General features: G+C 32.8%; 1 protein-coding gene across 5 annotated transcripts in view; it reads left to right on the plus strand.

The window, feature by feature from the left end:
* The window catches only part of Gbe1 (1,4-alpha-glucan branching enzyme 1), a 253,379-nt gene that overhangs the window by 226,208 nt on the left and 5,124 nt on the right, over positions 1–22,047 (plus strand). For all 5 annotated transcript variants that reach the window (XM_048803507.1, XM_048803508.1, XM_048803505.1 and 2 more), the window contains one exon: positions 18,702–18,819. In XM_048803507.1, coding sequence (XP_048659464.1) covers positions 18,702–18,819 — 118 coding nt within the window. The remainder of the gene's footprint in view (positions 1–18,701; positions 18,820–22,047) is intronic.

A 22,047-nucleotide genomic window follows, 5' to 3' on the forward strand; every position in this document is an offset into this window, starting at 1 on the left:
ATCATCTTTTATCTAAATACTGCATGCTGCGTCTAAATTAAATTTTTAATATAGTGCTAATTTGCCTTTTCCTTCTAGATAGTAGAAATTAGTCAGTTTTTCACTGAGTGTCTCCTACCTGCCATAAAACTTTTCAGCTCTTATTTCTGTGAAATACTATTTGCAGGTCTGATATTTTCTGTGAAGCTCTTTTAAATCAGAATCTCACAAGATCAGACTAAGCAGTGTGTCTTTTATTTACATTTGAAAATGGTACCTCAGTACCCTATAAAGTTTCTGAAAATGAAAGAAAGCTGTAATTACTGGTTCACTGTGATTATTTAAGATTTCCTCAGCACAGATGAACGCAATAACCAACACAACTTTCTATTTATCCAGAGAAAAATACAAAAATTAGAGCCATGAACAGTGTGTACTTGAAAGCATTCACTTCAGTTGTAACTTCTTCTAAGAACTAACTCTAATACTATAAATGTAGTTTCTCTCATCCTAATGATGATACAATGCCTAATTAATTCTTATTGATAAGAATTTGTTCAATTAATTATGATCCTTTTATATAATTATATGGTGTTAATTATTGAATAAGGAAAATGTTGTTTAGACCTTGTCAAGTAAATTATTTAATTATTATATAACTGAATGAAGTGCAATCATATTACCTTTCATTGGCAGTCAGTTAAAATGAGTGTTTAATTTCAGGAACATTAATTAAATCAGAAAATTGCTTAATTCCTTTATAAAATTATAAGTATTAGTATGATTGCCTCCCCCCCCCCAAGTTCTTTATATTTACAGGGATAGTCCTAGAATATGACCATCTGATAGTTCAAGTTCCACCTCTACCCTTATTCGTGTTATGAAAGTAGCCTCTTTGTTTTTTAGAGTTTTTGTCTTTAAACCATGTATTCTTAAATTATTTTCAGAATTAGATGAATTAATGTGCAAGAAAGACTGATTTGTATCAGTACTGTGTACATATTACATGCTCAGCAAATGTTAGCTACTAAAATCATCAGTACTATCATAAATACTTTTAAAATTCCATAGAAATTTTATAATAAATGGAAAGAAATGAATGAATGGGATAATTAGGCACTTTCCCTCTCTATTGCCTACATTCTCTTGGTCTGATTTCTTATTTTCTTGTTCTATTCCCCAGTTCAGTATCACAGTATTCCTTTCAGTTCTTTAACAGAATGAAAATTAAAGGTATTTTGTACCCTGCTAAATTCCTTTCTTACTCTTGTATCATTTTCCCACCCATTATAGTTCTCCTTCACAGTGTGTTACAGCACTGTCTTCTTTTTCTGCTTTCCTCACATTTTTTAAATATTTTTTCCTAAGATACAAATCTAGTTTGTTCCTTTTCCTTTTTCACTTCCTTTGAGTAGCTCATATACATCCTCATCATGTCACTATTTTTTTCTGTGAAGATATTTCTTATTCACCCCTCCCTACATGGCCTTTGTCCTGATCACCAAGCAGTATATAATTTTGTGATGTTTAATGACTGTTAGGAAATACTGGGCAGCATGGATTCATAGATTTTTTTTAGCTAGAACTCCATAACCTAGTTCAGCCCATTCAAATTAAACAGATTTTGGGTGGTTAGGAAATCTATAAGCTTCTTTTTAGAATTGGTGTCAAAATTAGTTTCAAAAGTTAAATTTGTGCCTGCAGACTAGTAGATCCATGCCAGAACCCAGGCCTACCCCATCTCCATCTTGGGACACTGGAGCCATCACCATAGCCCTCCCACACAGTAGCCTCTACCTTGGGACATCAGATAGGTTCTCGAGGCAGGTGCATCTCAGAATAGACAGCCCACTCTCTCAGCTCCTTCTCTGAAAATGATTGCATTCATCCTGGGACACACCTACTGCTATCTTGAGTTATCTTTGCTATTGCCACAACCACCTTTATTTGTAGTAGCATTTGTCCTGGGACACCAGCCAGAGTCTAGAAGCCCAACACCAAGGTGAGGTGCAGGAACACTATAAGATTATATGGTAGAAACTGTAATACCTCAGATCGTCACTGCAAGAAAGGAATTCACATAGAGAATATGAAAAAACAAGGGAGGAATGTGCCCCCCCCCCCAAAACCAAGATACTACAATAATAGAATCCGTAGACAGCATAGTTGATGAAATGTCAGAGGAGTTCAGAATGTACATCATTAAAATGATCTATGAATTAAAGAATCACCTAAGTGAACAAATACAGGCAAAAATTGATCACTCCAACAAAGAGATAAGAGAACAAATACAGGTAACCATTGATTATACCAACAAAGAGATAAGGGAGCAAATACAGATAGCAAAGGACTACTTCAAGAAAGAGAGAGATTCTGGAAAAAAAAAAAACAATCAGAACCACATAAAAATAAAAAACAAAGGTACTGTGTCCATCTATGACTAGAAAAAAAATTAGAAATCCTTGAAATGAAGGATATAATATAAAATTCAATAGAGCATCACCAACAGACTAAATCACTTAGAAGACCAAATGTTAGATTGTATATTTTGTCTTCAACAAAATATACAATCTTGAAAATAAAATTGATCACACAGTAAACCTGGTAAGAAACCATGAACAGGACATACAGGAATTATGGGTTAACATCAAAAGAGCAAATCTAAGATTTATTGGGATAGAGGAAGTCACAGAGATTCAAACCAAAGGAATGAACAATCTCTTCAATGAAATCCTATCGGAAAATTTCCCAAACCTGAAAAATGAATTGGAAAATTAACTACAAGAGACTTACAGGACACAAAACATAAAAAATTACAACAGATCTACACCAAGACACATTATAATGAAAATACCTAGCATAATGAGTAAGGATAGAATATTTAAAGCCAAAAGAGAAAGGAATCATTACATAGAGGGGAAACCAATTAGGATCTCTGCAGATTTCCCAGCCCAGACCTTGAATGCTAGAAGATCCTAGAACAATATACACCAAGCTCTGGAAGAAAATGAATGCCAACCAAGAATCTTATATCCAGCAAAATTAAGCTTTAGATTTTATGATGAAATAAAATTCTGCCATGATAAACAAAAGTTAAAAGAATTTACAACTGGAAAGCCTCTGCTACAGAACATCATGGGCAAAATATTCCATGAGAAGGAAATGAAAATCAGCAAAGGGAGGTATTACACTAAAAGAAAAACCAATCTAAAGAGAAACCAAGTCAAGTTAAATACCAAAAATAAAAATGACCAAGAATACGAACCATGTTTCAATAATAACCCTGAATGTTAATGGCCTAAAATCACCAATCAAAGGACATATAGACTGGCAGATTGGATTAAAAAAAAAAAAGATCCAACAATATGCTACCTTCAAGAGACTCATAGGAAGACATCCACAGACTGAAGGTGAAAGGTTGGGGAAAAATATATCACTCAAACATACCACTCACATGGACTGTGGAAATAAGCAGGAGTTTCCATCCTTATATCAAATAAATTTCAAGCCAAAGTTAATCAAAAGGAATAAAGAAGGACATTTCATACTGCTTAAGGGAAGCATACATCAACAAGACATAATGATCCTAAATATATATGCCCGAAACAATGGAGCATGTATGTTTATCAAACTCTTCTCAAGTTCAAGAGATAAATAGACCACCACACAATAATTCTGGGTGACTTCAACACACCTCTTTTACCAATGGATAGATTTTCCAAACAAAAGGTAAACAAAGAAACTATAGAACTCAATAAAACAATCAATAACTTAGACTTAACAGACATATATAGACTATTTCATTCATCAACAAGTGAATACACTTTCTTCCCAGCAGCACATGGATCCTTCTCTAAAATAGACCATATATTATGCCACAAAACAACTCTTAGCAAATACAAAAAAGTAGAGATACTACCCTGAATTCTATCAGATCATAATGAAATGAAGTTGGAAATCAATGATAAAATAAAAAATAGAATCTACTCCAGCCCCTGAACTTAAAGATCATATGATCATCTCAATATATGCAGAAAAAGCATTTGACAAAATACAGCACCCCTTCATGTTCAAACCACTAGAAAAACTAGGGATATAAGGAACATATCTCAACATTGTAAAAGCTATCTATGCTAAGCCCCAGGCCAACATCATTCTAAATGGAGAAAAACTGAAAGCATTCTCTCTGTAAACTGGAACAAGACAGGAATGCCCTGTTTCACCACTTCTATTTAACATAGTTCTTGAAACTCTAGCCAGAGCAATTAGATGAAAGGAATTAAAGGGATACAAATAGGAAAAGAAGAACACAAACTATCACTGTTTGCTGACGACATGATTGTCTACATAGAGGATCCAAAAAATTTTACCAGAAAACTTCTAGAACTAATAAATGAATTCAGCAAAGTAGTAGGATATAAAATAAACATCCCTAAATCAAAGGCATGTCTGTATATCAGTGACAAATCCTCTGAAAGAAAAACTAGGAAAACCACTCCATTTACAATTGTCTCAAAAAAAAAAAAAAAAGAAAAAACTTGGAAATCAACTTAATGAAAGAGGTGAAAGTCCTCTATAATGAAAACTACAGAATTCTAAAGAAAAAAATTAGAGAAGACCTTAGAAGATGTAAAACTCTCCCTTGTTCTTGGATAGGCAGACTTAATATTGTCAAAATGACCATACTACTAAAAGCACTATCCAGATTTAATGCAATTCCAATCAAAATCCCATTGACACTCCTCATAGAAATAGAAAAAGCAATCATGAAATTCATCTGGACGAGACCCAGAATAACCAAAACAATCCTTAGCAAGAAGAGTGCAGCAGGTTGCATATCACTATCCCATACCTTAAACTGTACTAGAGAGCAATAGTAACAAAAACACCATAGTATTGGCACCAAAATATATTTTTAGGCCAATGGTACAGTTTAGAGGATACAGAGAAACCCACAAAATTACTGTTCTATTAGACAAAGGTGCCAAAAACATATTGGAGAAAAGATAGCCTCTTCAACAAATGCTTTTGGGAAAACTTGAAATCCATATGCAACAAAATGAAATTAAGCCTCTATCTCTAACCATGTACAAAACTCAAAGTGGATCAAGGACCTAGGAATTAAACCAGGGATCCTATGCCTAATAGAAGAAAAAGTAGGCCCAAATCTTCATCATGTTGGATTAGGCCCTGACTTCCTTAATAAGACTCCCATAGTGCAAGAAATAAAATCAAGGATCAATAAATGGGTTGGATTCAAACTGAAATGCTTCTTCTCATCAAAAGAAACAATCACTGAGGTGAACAGAGAGCCTACAGAAATGGAGCCAATTTTTACCTCAAGCACATCAGATAGAGCACAAATTTCCAGGATATATATAGAACTCAAAAAACTAAACACCAAAAAAAACCAAACAACCCAATCAGTAAACTGAATAGACACTTCCCAGAAGGTGATATACAATCGATTAACAAATATATGAAAAAATGTTCAACATCTCTAGCAATTAGAGAAATCCAAATCAAAACTACTCTAAGATTTTATCTCACTCCAGTCAGAATGGCAGTTATTATGAAGACAAACAACAATAAGTGTTGAGAAGAATGTGGTGGAAAAGGCACACTCATATATTGCTGGTGGGACTGCAAATTGGTGTAGCCAATATGGAAAGCATATAGAGATTTCTTGGAAAACTTGGAATGGAAACACCATTTGACCCAGCTATCCTGGTTTATCCTCCCTGGTTTATACCCAAAGGACTTAAAAATAGTGTACTGCAGTGACACAGTCACCTCAGTGTTTATGGCAGCACAATTCACAATAGCTAAATTGTGGAACCAACCTAGATGCCCTTCAGTAGATGAATGGATAAAGAAACTGTGGTATGTATACACAATGGGATATTACTTATTATTAAAAGAGAATGAAATGATGGCATTTGCAGGTAAATGCATAGTGTTGAAGAATATTGTGCTAAGTAAAATAAGCCAATCCCAAAAAACCAAATGTTGAATGTTTTCTCTGATATATGGATGTTCACCCATAGTGGTGTGGTGGGGGCAGAATGGGAGGAATGGAGGATCTTTAGATAGGGTAAAGGAGAGGGAGGGGAAGGTGGTAGGAAAGATGGTGGGATGAGATGGACATCATTACCCTAAGTACATGTGTGAAGACATGAATGGTGTGACTCTACTTTGTGAACAACCAGAGACATGAAAAATTGTGCTCTATAGGTATACTATGAATTGAATTGCATTCTGCTGTCAGGTATAACAAATTAGGATAAACAAATTAATTTAAAAAAAACTTTCCAAACAAGGAATAGAGGTGAATTCCTGCAACCTGTTAAAAGAAATTAATTAAAACTTACAGCTAAAATCATAATCATGGGGGAAAGAGTTAAATTTGCATAGCACTTTACAGTATATGAATGCTTTCATTCACGTGGACTGCTCTTATCCTCCCATTGTCTCAGAGATGGTCAGGCAAATATTCTTTTCCTTAGTCTACATATGAGGAACAGAAAGATTTATAAGTCTCATAAGATCATATTCTTGGTAAGTGAATAAATGTAATTTAAATCTAGTTTTACAAATTCAGTACAGTTTTATTTTTGGATGTCAGATAATTCATCTTTTTCTTGGCCTAAAGAAATGCCATTAATGTATGTAACACATGTCTCACTAAATGTAATTATAGTTTTGTTTGCTCTTATTTGTAAAAGCTTATGATGACTCTAAATGTTATTTGTCTTCAGTTGTATACCATCCTAGTTTCTAACATTCAAAAGCACAGATTAATGTGAGTGGGAAATTTTTTCCATTTTTTTTGAGAAATAACTGATAACTAAGTGTCAATGAAATATATTGTATATATTTAAGGTTCATACTGTGATTTTTGGTTGGTTGGGGTACTGGGGATTGAACCCAGGGGCACTTAATCACTGAGCTATATCCCCAGCCTTTTTAAGCTTTTATTTTGAGACAGGGGTCTCACTATGTTGCTTAGTGCCTCACTAAATTGCTTTGGCTGGCTTTGAACTTGTAATACCCCTGCCTCAGCCTCCCCAGCTGATGGAATTACAGTTTTGCACCACTGTGCCCTGTTTCATTTTATATGTACATTGTGAACTGGTTAGTGTGATCAGGCTAATTAACCAATTAACATATCCTTTACTTCACATTGTGTGTGTGTGTGTGTGTGTGTGTGTTGATACTTAAAGTCAATACCGTTAGCAAGTTTTCAGTGTACAATGCATTATTATTAACTGTAGTCACTGTGCTATATATTAGTTCACCAGTTCTTATTCATCTTACAACCCAAGTTTTCTACCCTTTTGACCAAAATCCCAGTATTTTCCCTATCTCTCATCCCTGCCCCAGCCCATAGCTACCTCTTTTCTCATTCTGTTCTATGAATTTGACTTGTTTAAGATTCTGCACATAAATGGTACTACATAGTATTTTTCTATATCTGGATTACTTCACTTAGTAAACGATGTCCATGTTGTTTGAAATATCTCCTTTTTTATGGTTAAACATTCTATTTTATGTAAATACCATATTTTTTCTATTTATCTATTTTCAGATATATAGACTATTTACTTTTCTTGGCTATTGTAGATAGTGCTGCTATGAACATAGGAGTCCAAATATCTTTTCAAAGTACTGTTTTTGTTTCCTTTGGAAATATACCCTGAAGTGGGCTCACTAGAACATATGTATTCTGGTTTGAATATGAATTATCCCCCAAAAGCCCCTGTATTGTCATATAGCTGTACCAGTTTAAAGTCCCAACAAGAGTGAACAAGGATTCTCCTTCACATCCTCATCAACACTCATTTTTTCAGTACTATTCATTACAATATATGTGAGGTAATGTCTCACTGTAGTCTTGAGTTGCATTTCCCTGATAATTAGTGATGCTGAGCACTCTTTTATATCCCTGATGTCCATTTGTATATATTCTTTGGAAAAATTTCAATTCAAGTCTTATGCCCATTTTAAAACTGTTATTTGGTGTTTTGCTCTTGAATTATTTAAGTTCCTTATATATTTTGGATATTAGGCTTTTAAGTTTTTAATCCATTTTGAGCTAATTTTTGTGAATGGTGTGAGAAGTGTCTACCTTCATGCTTTTGCTTGTGGATATCCAATTTTCTGAGCTCCACCAATTGAAGAGACTGTCCTTTTCCCATTGTGTATTCTTGGCACTATTGTTAAAGTTTAGTAGACTCTATATATGTGGTTTTATTTCTAGGCTCCATAGTTTGATCCATTGACTTATATATCTGATTTTTATGCTAATGCCATACTGTTGTGATCACAGTAGCTTTGTGTACTTTGAATTCAGGTATTGTGGCACCTTCAATTTTATTTATTTTTTTCTCAAAATGACTTTCTGTAGTACAGATCTTTTGTGGTTCCATATATATGTTTGAATTTTTCTGTTTCCATAAAAAAGGAATTTTGGCAGATATGCCATTAAATTGATAGATTTATTGATGTAGTATGGATATATAACAATGTTGCTTCTTCAAATTCAGTGACACTACATGTCTTTTTATTGTGTTTTCTTCAATTTCTCTTACCAATATTTTATAATTTATCCATGATTAAAATAAATGATTTTACTTTAAGTTGTTTCCTCCAAGCATCAGGGCAACCTCAAAGCAAAAGCCTAAAATAGATATAGCAAAAATAAAGAGAAAAAGCTTTTTCCCTAAGAACATAAGTAAGATATGATTTCACTGCCCCCAACACAATACTGGAACTCTTAGCCATAGAATTAGGTAAGAAAAAGAAATAAAAGTCATCCAAGTTGCAAAGAAAGAACTAAAATGACTTTGTTTGCAGATGGCATGAGCTATACTTTAGCAGGGATCTAATGAAAAGGACCTTAAATCTGGTTGCAGTAGCACACATTTGTAATCCCAGTGGCTCAGGACGCTGAGCAGGAGGATCTTGAGTTCAAAGCCAGCTTCAGCAAAAGTGAGGCACTAAGCAACTCAGTGATACCCTGTCTGTAAATAAAATACACAATAGGAATGTGACTCAGTGATTCAGTGCCCCTGAGTTCAAAACCCAATACCCCACCCCTGACAAAAATAAATTAGAGCTTAAGAAAATAATTTCATTTACAGAAGCATCAAAGAGAATAAAATACTTGGGATGAGTGGGATAGTTTTAGATAGCAATACTCACTTTAAGAGTATAATCACACTTTTTTTTTTTTTTTAACCTGAGTAAGTTTGAGCCTCAGGAATTGATTGAGGAAGTGTTAAGATAGGCAGTTAGGATATTAGAGGATAAAAGAATTTTGAGGTTAAATTTCTCATGTAGCAGAGAATAGGTAAAAGATAAGAGTTCTGGTTTCACCACTTCTTTTTATAAGTCATTTCTCATGTTCTTTCTTGAGCAGTGGAGTTATGATATGCACACTTCATATTACTAGTATATTTGTCTGTTATAGGAGCTTTAATTTGTTTTGGCCCCACGCAGTAAACACATCCTTAGATATGTTAGGAACATTTAATTATATTTATATATATTTTTTTACCTTAGAAATATTGAATGTAGAAAATTTATTCCTGGTGATGTTTTGTTTGCTGGCTGCCTTAGATGACTTCTAGAAGATATATAGAATCATCCTCCTATATTTGATTAAACTCTCAGGACCATACGAGTCATTTTGAAATTTAATGATAATTGGATGGTCTGAATAACACTCAAGTTTGTAAAATAACTATGGGTAAGTTAATAAATCTAAATATTCTGGCATGTTACAAAACATGCCAGATTTTTTGCTTCATTTGAATTATGTTAATTATCTCCAACTTTCATAGCTAAAATGTTTATTTCGTTTTATGATACAAATGGGCACTTCACAGAAGAAACTTCGCACCTTTATTCTTACTTTTTGTTATCTTTTGTTATTTTCATGTAATAAAATTTAAATGGTTGTTTTAATTTTAAATTTCTATATTTATTATGCTCCTGGAAAATATTTTATTAGCATTCACAAGAGTATGTGTATCTACCTAAAGTACTCTTACTTTCTGTAAATGCAAATGTAGAAATGTTTATTTTGAATCTTTTTGCTCCCAATAATTGTATGTAGTTATTAACTTTGTTCCCAAAGGTTCTCAGGAGGGACTGGGGTGATGCCTGTGTGGACATGCCTACAAGGTTGGCTTGACAGTTTTTCATGGCAACCTAATTCAGCCTTTGCTCATTGAGCTTTCTAAAGCATTGAGTAAGATCTATCCTATGATATTATATTTAGTCTTAAAAGCTAAAATTTTAAAAAGGAATATTCATAACTATGTATTTCTTCTAATAAAGGAAAAGGATGTTTATGTTACCACAGCTAAAATAATTTTGTCTCATCATGTTTATACACTTTACAGTCTTTAACTGGCAGATAATGGTAGAAAATAATATAACTAAGTGCCTATTCTGATCTTGGCTAATTATTAGATGCATGATTTTGACAAGCCACTTTGATATTCTATGTTTAACTTTAATTATTTGTATAGAGTAAGCTAACCAGTCAAGTTGATAATGAAGGTCTTCGAGTATGTGCTGTCTTTAATCAACTTGTAATCATTTATCCATGTCAACTAAGAATTATGTAAAATGTCTATCTCTAAGACTCATACAAATCAGTTATTAAATTGAGAATTAATTGCTTCAAATTGACATGCATTTGTTTAACTATTGTGAGTTATCCAAAAGAAGGTTATCTTTTCCATTATACATATTCCATTAAAAATCTATTTATAAAGAATATAAAGTCTTTTGAAATGTCCAAATTAAACTCTACAGATAAAGAAAGAGGGTTGTGTTAGAAGGAATATTTGTACAGATCCAAAAATGTTAACACCAAGGGAAAAAATTCAAGGTTGGTCCTTGATGATTGGAGTACTATTTAGTATTAAAATTATTATGATTAAAAATCAAAATGCAATGAAAGACTGCAAGAGGAAAATAATGAAAAAAAGATATGCTAACAAATAAGTAAAGTACTAATCTAGATCCTAGGTGTCAGGGGAAAATAAAAGAAAACCCATATAGAGATTGTATTTTAAAAATAAAGAAAAAATACAATAAATATATAGTATGTTAGAAGTTGATAATGATAAAAAATCAGAACATATAGAAGAATGTGTGGGGAATATTTATTTTTAGTTAGTGTAGATAGAATAAGAGAGTAAGTTTCACCACCATCACCACCACCCCCCAAAAAAAACTCAAATGTGTCTCAGAAGTTTAAGAAGCACTTTCCATTTTAAAAAACTTCAAAAAGTATCTAGTCCTCAAAGGGTTCTATGCACTGTGTGATTAAACATTAATATAAAATTTTTAAAACAATGGGAAAAGTCTTATATTCCACTGAGAACAAAGACATGAGGAGAGGAAATAGAAATAAAGATCATAAAGGAAGAAGAAACCAAGTTGAGTGTAAAAAGTAAGTTGAAGATAAATAGACCCACTTTTTTTCATTTCTTGAGATGGCACTTTAAGTATTCTAGGGCTTGTAATAATAATAATTGCCACAGCAGCTAATAATTTGAGCATCTTCCTCAACACTATATACTGTATTAAATACTCAATGTAGATTACTTGACAGCCCTCTGATATATGGCCTTATTTTCAGAGGACAAATTGAACCTCAAGGAAGTTAAGTAACTTGCTCAGAGACACAATTGATAATTGTCAGAACTGGGACTAAAGTACAGTTGTTCAGTCCCAAAGCTCACAGTTGCTCCCATGATGTTTTAGTGTTTCAGGGGGCTATTTCCTGTGCCGGTTGTTTACTTGAAATGGCTCAGATGATACGCTTGCTTACTGCTTATAGTTGTCCTTATTTTTTATACAATTTTGAGTTTCTAATTATCTTTTCCATTTAAATATATCACATTTGACATGTTGGCAGGATGTCTTAGAGTTAGTTTGAGGGGAAGTGTTTCTTTATAGCCTAAATAAAAATCATTTTGAGCTCAAAAGCATAATGTATTTTTTAAAAATGTTGAGTCTACATCACAGAAACTCATTTTGGTAACAAAGTATGTGGTTAAAAGGTGAATAAAAATCTGTTATTTTTTCCTTTGAAGTTCTAAATAATTGCTCTTGCTTTATTGGGTAATTGAATTTATAAACTCTTTGAATAGTCCTTAATAGAATAAGCAAAGTTGAAACTTTGGGGTGGGCCTAGGGTAGAAATATGACACTTTTAAAATATTTTCTTATTTGCTGAGTTTCCTATTTATTCGGTGTCTTTTTAAAGTTATAATCTTCTAAGCTTAAAAAAAAGTTCCTTTTATTAGTAAGTTAGTCAGAAATATTCTGTAAAGTATTTAGAATAATTTTCCTATTTGCACAGAGAAATATGTAGTACTTGGTATTTTATATTATCATTTGATTTGCTATTTACTGATGTGTGTCATTAAGCATGCCTAAGAATAAACTAATAATTTGCATGAAAATGCATTTCAAAAAAGCATAGCAATCCATTAATTAACATAGTAGATAATGACATTTGAGCCCTCATCCTCCCTTGAGCTTGTTTTATTACTATTCTGCATTGTACAGTTTCTAAAATAATATAGCTAAGGCATCAAACTTGCAGGGATTGGAGTTTATTTTGTAGTCTAAAATTGGAAATCTTTTGTTGATGAAACAAGCATATCCAAGCCTATAATAGGAATATGCTTCTGTTTCGTACTTAATTAAAATGTGTGGTTGTCATTTAAACTTTTAATGAAGACAGTGTTCACAAACTTGAATGTATATGTAGCTCATGCATGGAGATGTTGCTTTTTCAAGGATACTAAAATTTTAATGTGAACTAATAAGAATTTTTTGAAAATTATCCCTTAAAGAGAAGTTACATTTGACATTTATTACATTTTAAAATATACTTTGAATGTACTCACTAATAAATATTCTATTTATTTTCATGTTATTTTCTTTTTAACCTTTAAATGAATATTATACTATTGAGGAGGTTTTAAACACTAAAGTCTGGGAGACAAACACTAAACAGATATTTTCCATCAAAAGTAATATAATTATAAATGTTAAATTATCATAAATAGTTTTGGAAAATAACTAAAATATTAAAACTTTCATTTCCAGTGATGAGCTTTCAGTTCAGTGTGCTCTCTGAATCACAGAAATACAGATAAGAATGCCTAAATCAGTTCCATAGGCTAATCTTCTCATATACACGCACACAAGCACCCCTTCCTCACACTAATAGACACATGCATTTATAATGTATACTTCAACATATAATGTATACTTCAACATCTTTGACACTCCTGCATGTGGAGAAAGACTAAGGAAAGTAACTAACAGTTGTGGTTTGGCAAGGTGCAGTGGTGCACGCCTGTAATCACAGTGATTGGGAGGCTGAGGCAAGAAGATCCTGAGTTCAAAGCCAGCCTCAGCAACAGTGAGGCGCTAAGCAACTCAGTGAGACTCTGTCTCTAAATAAAATATAAAATAAGGCTGGGGATGTGACTCAGTGGTCGAGTGCCCCTGAATTCAATTGCCGGTACCCAAAAAATAAAATAAAAACAAAAGTTGTGGTTTATTGTCCTCTTTGTAGTTCAAGACAATAAACTAAGCACAATTTAACTGTATTTGTAAAATAAAGGGACAAGTCTGTTTGAGATGTTATTTAGCTATAACCTTAGGTTTTATGGATTGTGGTTGGCAATAAATAAAATTCAACTCATGAAACATAAAAAGGGAAAGACTATGGTAGAATATGGTGACAGTCTCTGTGCTGGAAATTTATCTTCAACCAATTAAAATCACAGAATTCTCTTTGCTTCCCAGGACCTGCTCATACTCCACCAGATGTTTGTTCTGTTACTTCAATTAGAACAGTCCTTAGAACATCGACTATTTTGTTTTCTTCTTTTGGTATAGTTCTGTCTCCTGAAATCACTCAGTACCCAAAAGTTATTGTGTGGTTGAGGATTGGATAAAGAACTAGATAGAATATAAATTTAACAAATTATTTTTATATCTTTTCACATTTTAGTGCATCTTCAATTTGGATGTTTCTTGCAATGATTGGCACAGTAGTGATATATTTTTCTCTTTTTGGTGACAGAGAAAACAATTCATCTTAAAATTGGTGATATGTTAGATTTGAAGATATATGATAAGCTACCAGCTTTTCTATCTTTATCGTCATCTTGTCACTGGAGAGGCCCTCTCTGTCACTCAGTTTGAAACTCCAGGGGTCGTACCTTACAGTAAATTTTCTGAGCTTCATCAGTGGAAATAAAGTGAGTTTAGTGCAGAATGATATAAATGATAGTACTTCTTACATCAAAATCCTTATACTTCGCACAGACACTTTATCAAGTGACTGAGCAAACACAGCAGCTTTTGAAGTATTTGAAGAGCCATTGAATTTGAGAGTCTTCATGCCTTCACTGTTCTTTAATCTTATTAGTACAGCCCTCCTTCAGAACATGGCTCTTCCTTAGTTCAAATTTAAGGACATAGATTATAAAATAATGATTAAAATTTCTTATCTACTTCAACCTGTTGGTAGATATATCAAATACTTAGGAAGGTCTTAAATTTAAGAAATCATAATATTTTAAAAAGCTATCCAGATTGATAGGGGCCTATTTGATCTTCTTTTTTCAAATCAAAGATAAGTTTCTATTAAAAAAAAATAGCATTCTTTTCCCACAGTATTTTTCCAAAATGTGTAAGGAAAAGTTTTTGGTTCAATACTTTATATTTACCAATTTAAATGATCAAATGAACCCAATGAATAATGAATGGATATAAAACAATTGTGGTAAGCCTCAGATAACCTAACTCCATAAGTAATGTTAGAATGCCAATCTTTTAAATTTGATTCCATTAACAATTTAGGTGAATATTATGTTATCTCATTTCCCTGCTTTTCTCAGGTAATATTCATTTTGGCCTGTTTTATGCTGAGAAGTTCAACTTTAGAATTAAATAAGAAATTCCATAAGAAAACAGTAGGCCTGATTCTTGACATAAAACAGGTAGCATATACAGAAGGTAGCTTATAGGAAGTCAGCTAATCAGATCTCCATTGGACTTATGTGTATATCCCAGCTATACCACTTAACCAGTTGCCTGTCATTGAGCAAATCTGTTCTTTCTCCCACTTCTTTCACTATATTGAATATCAGTTTTCTTACTTTTGAGTACTGTTCCTGAGACACACAATCTTGGTCTTTTTATGTCTCTCCACATTCTCTATCATACTTCAACCATACTTGTTATCCTTGGACTGTTTGGATTTCTAGTTTCCCTAATTTAGCCTTTCTCCTCTTCTTTTTACTTTGCCTGTATCTGTGAGTTAATTTTCTTGATTTCCATATCCTTTCTGAAGAATATTCAACATCATTATACTTAAACTAACAAAATAAGTATTCTCAGCCTAGTCCAACCTTCAAAACTGTTTATGTACCAGCTGCTAGTCCTGCCTTTTCTCCTCCACTCTCTGTTTCACTGCATACCTGTGTTTGCTCTACTTCAGACATTCATTGTATGCCTAATAATACTTCCCTTACAGGTTATTAATTGCATGTTAACTAAGACCATCTCTTAGTCAACTTTGTATCTTGCACAGTGTCTTGTACATTTTATGTACTTGGCAATTGATTGAGGGAAGAAAGATAATTTATTCTACCTTCTTAATATAAAAATTAATATATATGACTTGACCTTTCTTGAAGAGTCAAGGTGCTCATCCTAAAAATCACTTTCAAGAATTTATGGAGAACCATTTATGACAAGGAATTATGCTAGGTATAGGGAGGTAGCTATGGACAATGACAATCTGTTGAGGTGTCCTGCTAACAGTTCTATGTGCTATGTTATTAGAAACCATATTAAGAAAGTAGTTTGAGATACTATAAATTATCTCTGAGTTTTGTTTTGTTTTTTGTATATTCTTTAGTGGAAATGGGATAAATAGGCATCTTGAGGCTGTGTGGATTTCATTAATGGGTATATGTTTGTTTATGTATGCTCATATGTACACACTCATGTGGTGTGACAAAAATACTGGGGTAAGAGGACATGAAAAACAAAAAAGTTAGTTGCTCAGATAAGCTCTTTACAATCATTTGTTCTAATTCTAAGCATTGTCCCTAAAAAGATGAGGTATTTTGGAAAACTCAGAAAATTCATAACTATAAAGCTCTTTCCCAACTATTATATTTAATCTAGTATTTTATTTTGTTGAAATTTCTGAATTTAAGGATAGCATTTTCTAAAGGAAGCCATTGTGTTCCTGAGTCATATGAACATAGGACTGGTGATTCCAAAAGTAGGCAGCAAAATTTTTTCTTTAAATTATAGATCAGAAAAATATGTCTAAACTGATATTTGAAACTTTATGGTTTTCATAGCATTTTTCTTTGTAGCTATAAATTGTGTGTATATAGAGAGAGAATAAATTGTAACCATTTTCAAAATGATAATCCTTTTCAATGTCAAAAAGAAATAGATCCTTAAGTAATGATTATTTTTTCAGTATCCTTTGAAAAATATGAGTAAAAACTTATTAATTTTGCAGCTATTTTAACAAATTATCAGTTTAACTATCAAAAACATGTGACAAACACATATATTAATTTTTATGTTAAGAAAGTAGAATAAATTATTTTTCTTCCCTCATTCATTTGCCAAGTACATAAAATGTAAAAAGCACTGTGCAAGATACAAAGATGAGGGCTGGGGATGTGGCTCAAGTGGTAGCGCGCTCGCCTGGCATGCGTGCGGTCCGGGTTCGATCCTCAGTATCACATACAAACAAAGATGTTGTATCCACCGAAAACTAAAAAATAAATACTAAAATTCTCAAAAAAAAAAAGATACAAAGATGACTAATTTTCAAACCCTAATAGCAAATGGGTGTAACAACATAATTTATTTAGTCTTCAGACAATCTCCAATTCATATGTAGTTTTTATGTCTCTTATAATAACCTAACTCACTGAGTGGGAACTTTATAATAACACATAATTACCAAGTAGTGATTCTTAATCCATAGGTTGAGAATTACTTTTGAAGATATACTTTCCATATTTATCCAGTACAACCAAAAAATCTGTCATTAACCAGTAATTTATTAATTAATAACTTTTATGCAATACTTTTAAGAAAAAAGTTTTCTAGGACATATCTCTAAACTGTATTTTGTGTTTTGAAAATTAACCCAAGTATTTAGTGAACTAGAAGGATGGGCAAAAGCTAAACTTTTATTTTGATGGATCTACACATTACACAATGTTCATTTGTTTACTTTGTCTCCAGTTATTTATTTTCACCATTCATATCTCACCATTTTTTGTATTCATTATCTTAGAGACAGGGTCTGGCTGAGTTGCTTAGGGCCTCACTAAGTTGCTGAGGCTGGCTTGGAACTAGTGATCCTTCTGCCACTGCACCTGGCTTCATTCTTCTGTTTAAACATATTGATAATCAGATGATCAGCTTCAGTTTGAATCAGAGCAGGCTGACCTGGATTGACTAAGATGGAAACCACTACTTCCAGCAAAAGTTCCTTTCTGTGGTGTATCCCTCTGCATCTCTGACCCAGAGGTTTGGAAAAGATGAAAATGATGGGTCATTGTTCATTACTCAGACTATTATTGTAATAATTTTGCTGTAATGAAAATGTATGAACATTTCCAATATAAAAAATTTATAAACCAGGTGGAGGGCGGAAGCATTTAAACCTGTCTGTATCTCTCCTTAGGCTAGAAGACACTTAAGATTTCTAAGTAGTGTGAGATATAGATATAGATATATATATATATATATATATATATATATATATATATATATATACACACACACACACACACACATATATATGTGTGTGTGTGTGTATGCATGATACAGTATTATGTATTTTATTTTAAATAATGGGTACATGATTAACAATTCACTATGAGAAATTAGATGTTAAATTATAGCAGATCACATGATTGCCAATGAATTCACCTGTGACATGATGGTTGGTACATTTACTGGGTCATGCTACATTAATAGAAGTGTGCTGTTCATAACAAGGACTTCACTGTTCAGGCCATGCATGTCCACTTTGCTCAATTATGTGTTCCTCACAGTGATAATCTGAGACTAGAAAACCAAAATGGATTCAGAGATGGGGAAGGAATAAAAAACCCTATCAAATAAGGAATGATCAAAAGTTCTAGGATTAAAAGTAATATGTATTTTGTAATATATTTAAAGAACAGATGGAACTAGCATAGATATTACTGAATATTTCAAAGGTCACTGTATACTAAAGTTATTATTTATACCTTTTGCAGGTATAAATAATCCCAGGGAATTAAATTTCTATACAATATGGAAAAGAAGCTCTTAACAAGTAGAATGAGTTGCTTTAAGACAAAGAAGATTCACTATTAATAGGGATATTCAGTTCCAGGCTGGATGATCACTAGATGAGCTGTGATAGAATTATAACAAGGATTTCATGGGTATGTTAACTACATAGGCTATAAAGTCCCTTTTAGACATGAGAATCTCTACAATATTGGACAAGAAATGGATACATAAGACCAATCATGATTTTAACAGTATCAGAATATTCACTTCTAAATTGCTCTCTCAGAACATATTTTATATCTCCTTCAACTTCTAATCTGTTGTGAATTCCTTAAGAGATGAACATTCAAAATTGTGCTAGATTCAGATGCAGCAGAATATGGAGGACACCAGAGACTGGACCACAATACTGATTTCTTTTCTGAGGCTTTAGAACACAATGGACGTCACTATTCTCTTTTGGTAAGTAAAGCTCTTAATGATATTTTCAATCTTTTTGAGTTTAATTCTGTTTTAATCCTTTATTTTTATAGTGATATTTGTTCAAAAAAATAATTCTTTAAATATTAACAAAAAAAAAGAGATAGGAAAAGGGAACTGTCCTTGAAAACCAGATAAAATGCATTTGGGATTTGGACAGTCTTACAGTAAAGGAAATTTGGGGACAGCTGGGAAAATTAGAGTATTAGTGGGATTAAACATTTCTCAAGAAATGAGAGAATGACAATATTTACATTTTTAAAATATGAATATTTTGGAGGGCTATGCTATATTTTTATTATTTTTTAAAGGGAATGAAATATTTTTAAATATTTTTTAGCTGTAGATGGATGCAATACCTTTAATTATTTTATTTGTTTATTTTTATGTAGTGCCAGGGATCAAACCCAGTGCCTCACACAGTCTAGGCAAGTGCTCTACCACTGAGCCACAACTCCAGCCCCTATATTTTTATTTTTTATGCAACAATTTCATTTCTTTTTGTTCTTGCTTTCTCTGTATTATTGTACATTAAGATTTCTATAGTATTGCCTTTTAAATTAAAATACCCTAAAGGAATCAATGAGATATTATATTTCATATAGTAATACTGTGTTTCATATAGTAAATAGAAGACTTTTGAGTTCATTCTAGTTATAAATTCTCTGATTTCCTTATATTACTGAGGAAAGCTTTATATCATATCTTATTTTTACTTCATAGTGTTACTTTTAAAGATGAAGAATTTAGCAACTTTTTAGATTTGGAGGAATTCTTTATTTAATTAATAGCCTTATAGTAGGCTCAAGATCACATCTATATTATACTGTCTTTTTTTTTTCTTTTTCCGACTGGTCATATGTCTGTCTCTGTTTCTCTCTCTCTCTCTCTCTCTCTCTCTCTCTCTCTCTCTCCCTCTTCCCAACTCCATCTGTCTATCCCAGACTTGCATCTTTTCTTCACCATGGGAGGTAGTAGATTAATATATGCTTCACAGTCATGACATCATGACATCAGGAGTTATGTGACAATATATCTCAATCTGATAAAATTGAGTTGTTGGATAGGCTAGAGGAAAGTGCAGAGGCCACAGGAGATTTAGATATTGTTCTAAAGTATGTGTGTATGTGGATTGTGTTGTTGTATGTGCTGGTAATGACACTGATATAATCTTAGATATGTACAGAGAAAGGTACATATGTGTTATTAAGAGAGCTCAAAAAATTATTATAGTTCATTAGAACATTCGGTTTTGACAAGTCGAAAAAAGATTGATAAAAATAGTTTCAGAAGTGAATATGAAAATTACCATAAAGCTCTAAAATGACTTAAAGGGTGAAGGGTTAGAAAAGAAAATTCAGCTCACAAAGAGGAATCATGGAGAAACAGAAACCAATTACAATAAAACTGAACATTAACCAACTGAACTACACTGAAGAGGGTTTGAAATATTTAGCCAAATGCTTGTGTAGCCATCTTCCTAAATATTCTTGTGTCCCAACAAATTTCCTTTATGGAAAGGGGCCTTGTGCCATAGAGGAACATCACAAAATGTTATGGCAAAGACTGGAGATCCAGTAGCCTGCCTGCAATTTACTAGAAGAATTTGAGAACTTAAGTAATTAAACTTTTGCACCTCAGTTTCCCTCATTTGCAAAATGGGGATTAAAAAATACTATCCTCCCTGCCGGAGGAGATTTTTAGGCAGTGTAAAATCACTAACTGGGAAAATCTTTCTAGAAACTGAAATGTTACTGCACATGCATTTAAAAATTATTGTTTTCATGGCTATTCAACAATCATTTTGATATTTTAAACATGTCCATATACCAAGTGATTTGTGGACATGTAATTAATACCTTCTCTTAACGTTAGGGAAATTATGATCTTAGATGAGGGCCCACAATCATGTGGTTGGGCAAAAGATATCTTGGCATCCTTTGATTTTGTAGAAGCAAAATATTCTGTCATAATTAAAGTAACTCAACTAACCAGAGGCAGCATCAGTCAGATTGCTTTTCAAGCATTAATTGAATTGATCTTGCAAACATGGAATATGCAGTTCTAAATTAGCAGGTAGAACAGAGTATGGATCCTAAGTCTCAATAATATGTAGAGGAATAAGAAACTCAAGTACATAAAAAATAGAAAAGAGCTTAACCACTGCCTGTAAATGACTTCTAATCCAACTCCATTAGTGAGATAAGTGTTAGCCCTGTCCTCCCAGCAGCACATCTTATTTTCAGTGACTACAGGTGCTTCAGGAATTGCTCATTTAAATAAGCCCTCATAGATCAACAAAATACAGAAAATCTTAGAAGAAAAGACTTCCTTCTTGCCAGAGTTATTCTTCAAAGAGCCAAAGCAAAAAGAATCATGTGAACAAATTATTATTATAATAATGCCTCATTATAATTGAACCCCCTGAACAAATGTACTATAGGAATGCTTTTTATAATGGAACTCCTTATTAGACTGATTTATATGCTCTAGAACCCAATCAAGTTGCTTGAACACTACCCAAAGTGCTGTGGGTTACATACTACCACCAGTGAGATCACACCTGCCTCCCACATTCCTATAATAAAGGCAGGAATCAAGGATAAAATAGAACTTTTTCTTCTTTCATGAAATTTCTGCCCATCATCACTAGTACACAGCATTTGCTAACGCTTAATTTACAAGCTCAATAATCCAAAGGATCTACTGAATAAGTGTCATATCTGTTTTCAAAGATACCAACAAACAGAGCTTGAAGGTATCTTAAAATAACCTCATGTGCTGCAGCATCAGCAGGTACCACCCTACCATCACTTCTGTGCTCTGTCAGTTGAAACCATGAAGCCAGGGGATAACTGCATATGTACCACTGTTGAAATGTATTTGCTAAGGTCAAAGTACCTCTCAAATGCTAAAAAGTGGTAGGGCAGAACTTCTCCATTCTGCTCTACTGGCAATCATGGAAAACTCCATTTGAGCATAATCTTTTCTCTATCCTTTGCTTCCTGATATAGGAACTTACACATTAAACTCTGTGAGTGTGAGGCTTCCTTTTTCTTCTCTGGTTCACCAATTCAAATTCCATGGCATAAGTAAAGAAAGTAGATTATTGAGACCTAAATGAATTAAATTTATTTACATTTCTGAAGCAGTCTCAGTGATAAAAATGTGAATAAAGCAATAGGTTTTACATTAATTACTTTGCCAGTT

This window comes from Marmota marmota, unplaced genomic scaffold (genome assembly GCF_001458135.2).
Source record: "Marmota marmota marmota unplaced genomic scaffold, marMar, whole genome shotgun sequence".
Classification (NCBI taxonomy): Eukaryota; Metazoa; Chordata; class Mammalia; order Rodentia; family Sciuridae; genus Marmota; species Marmota marmota.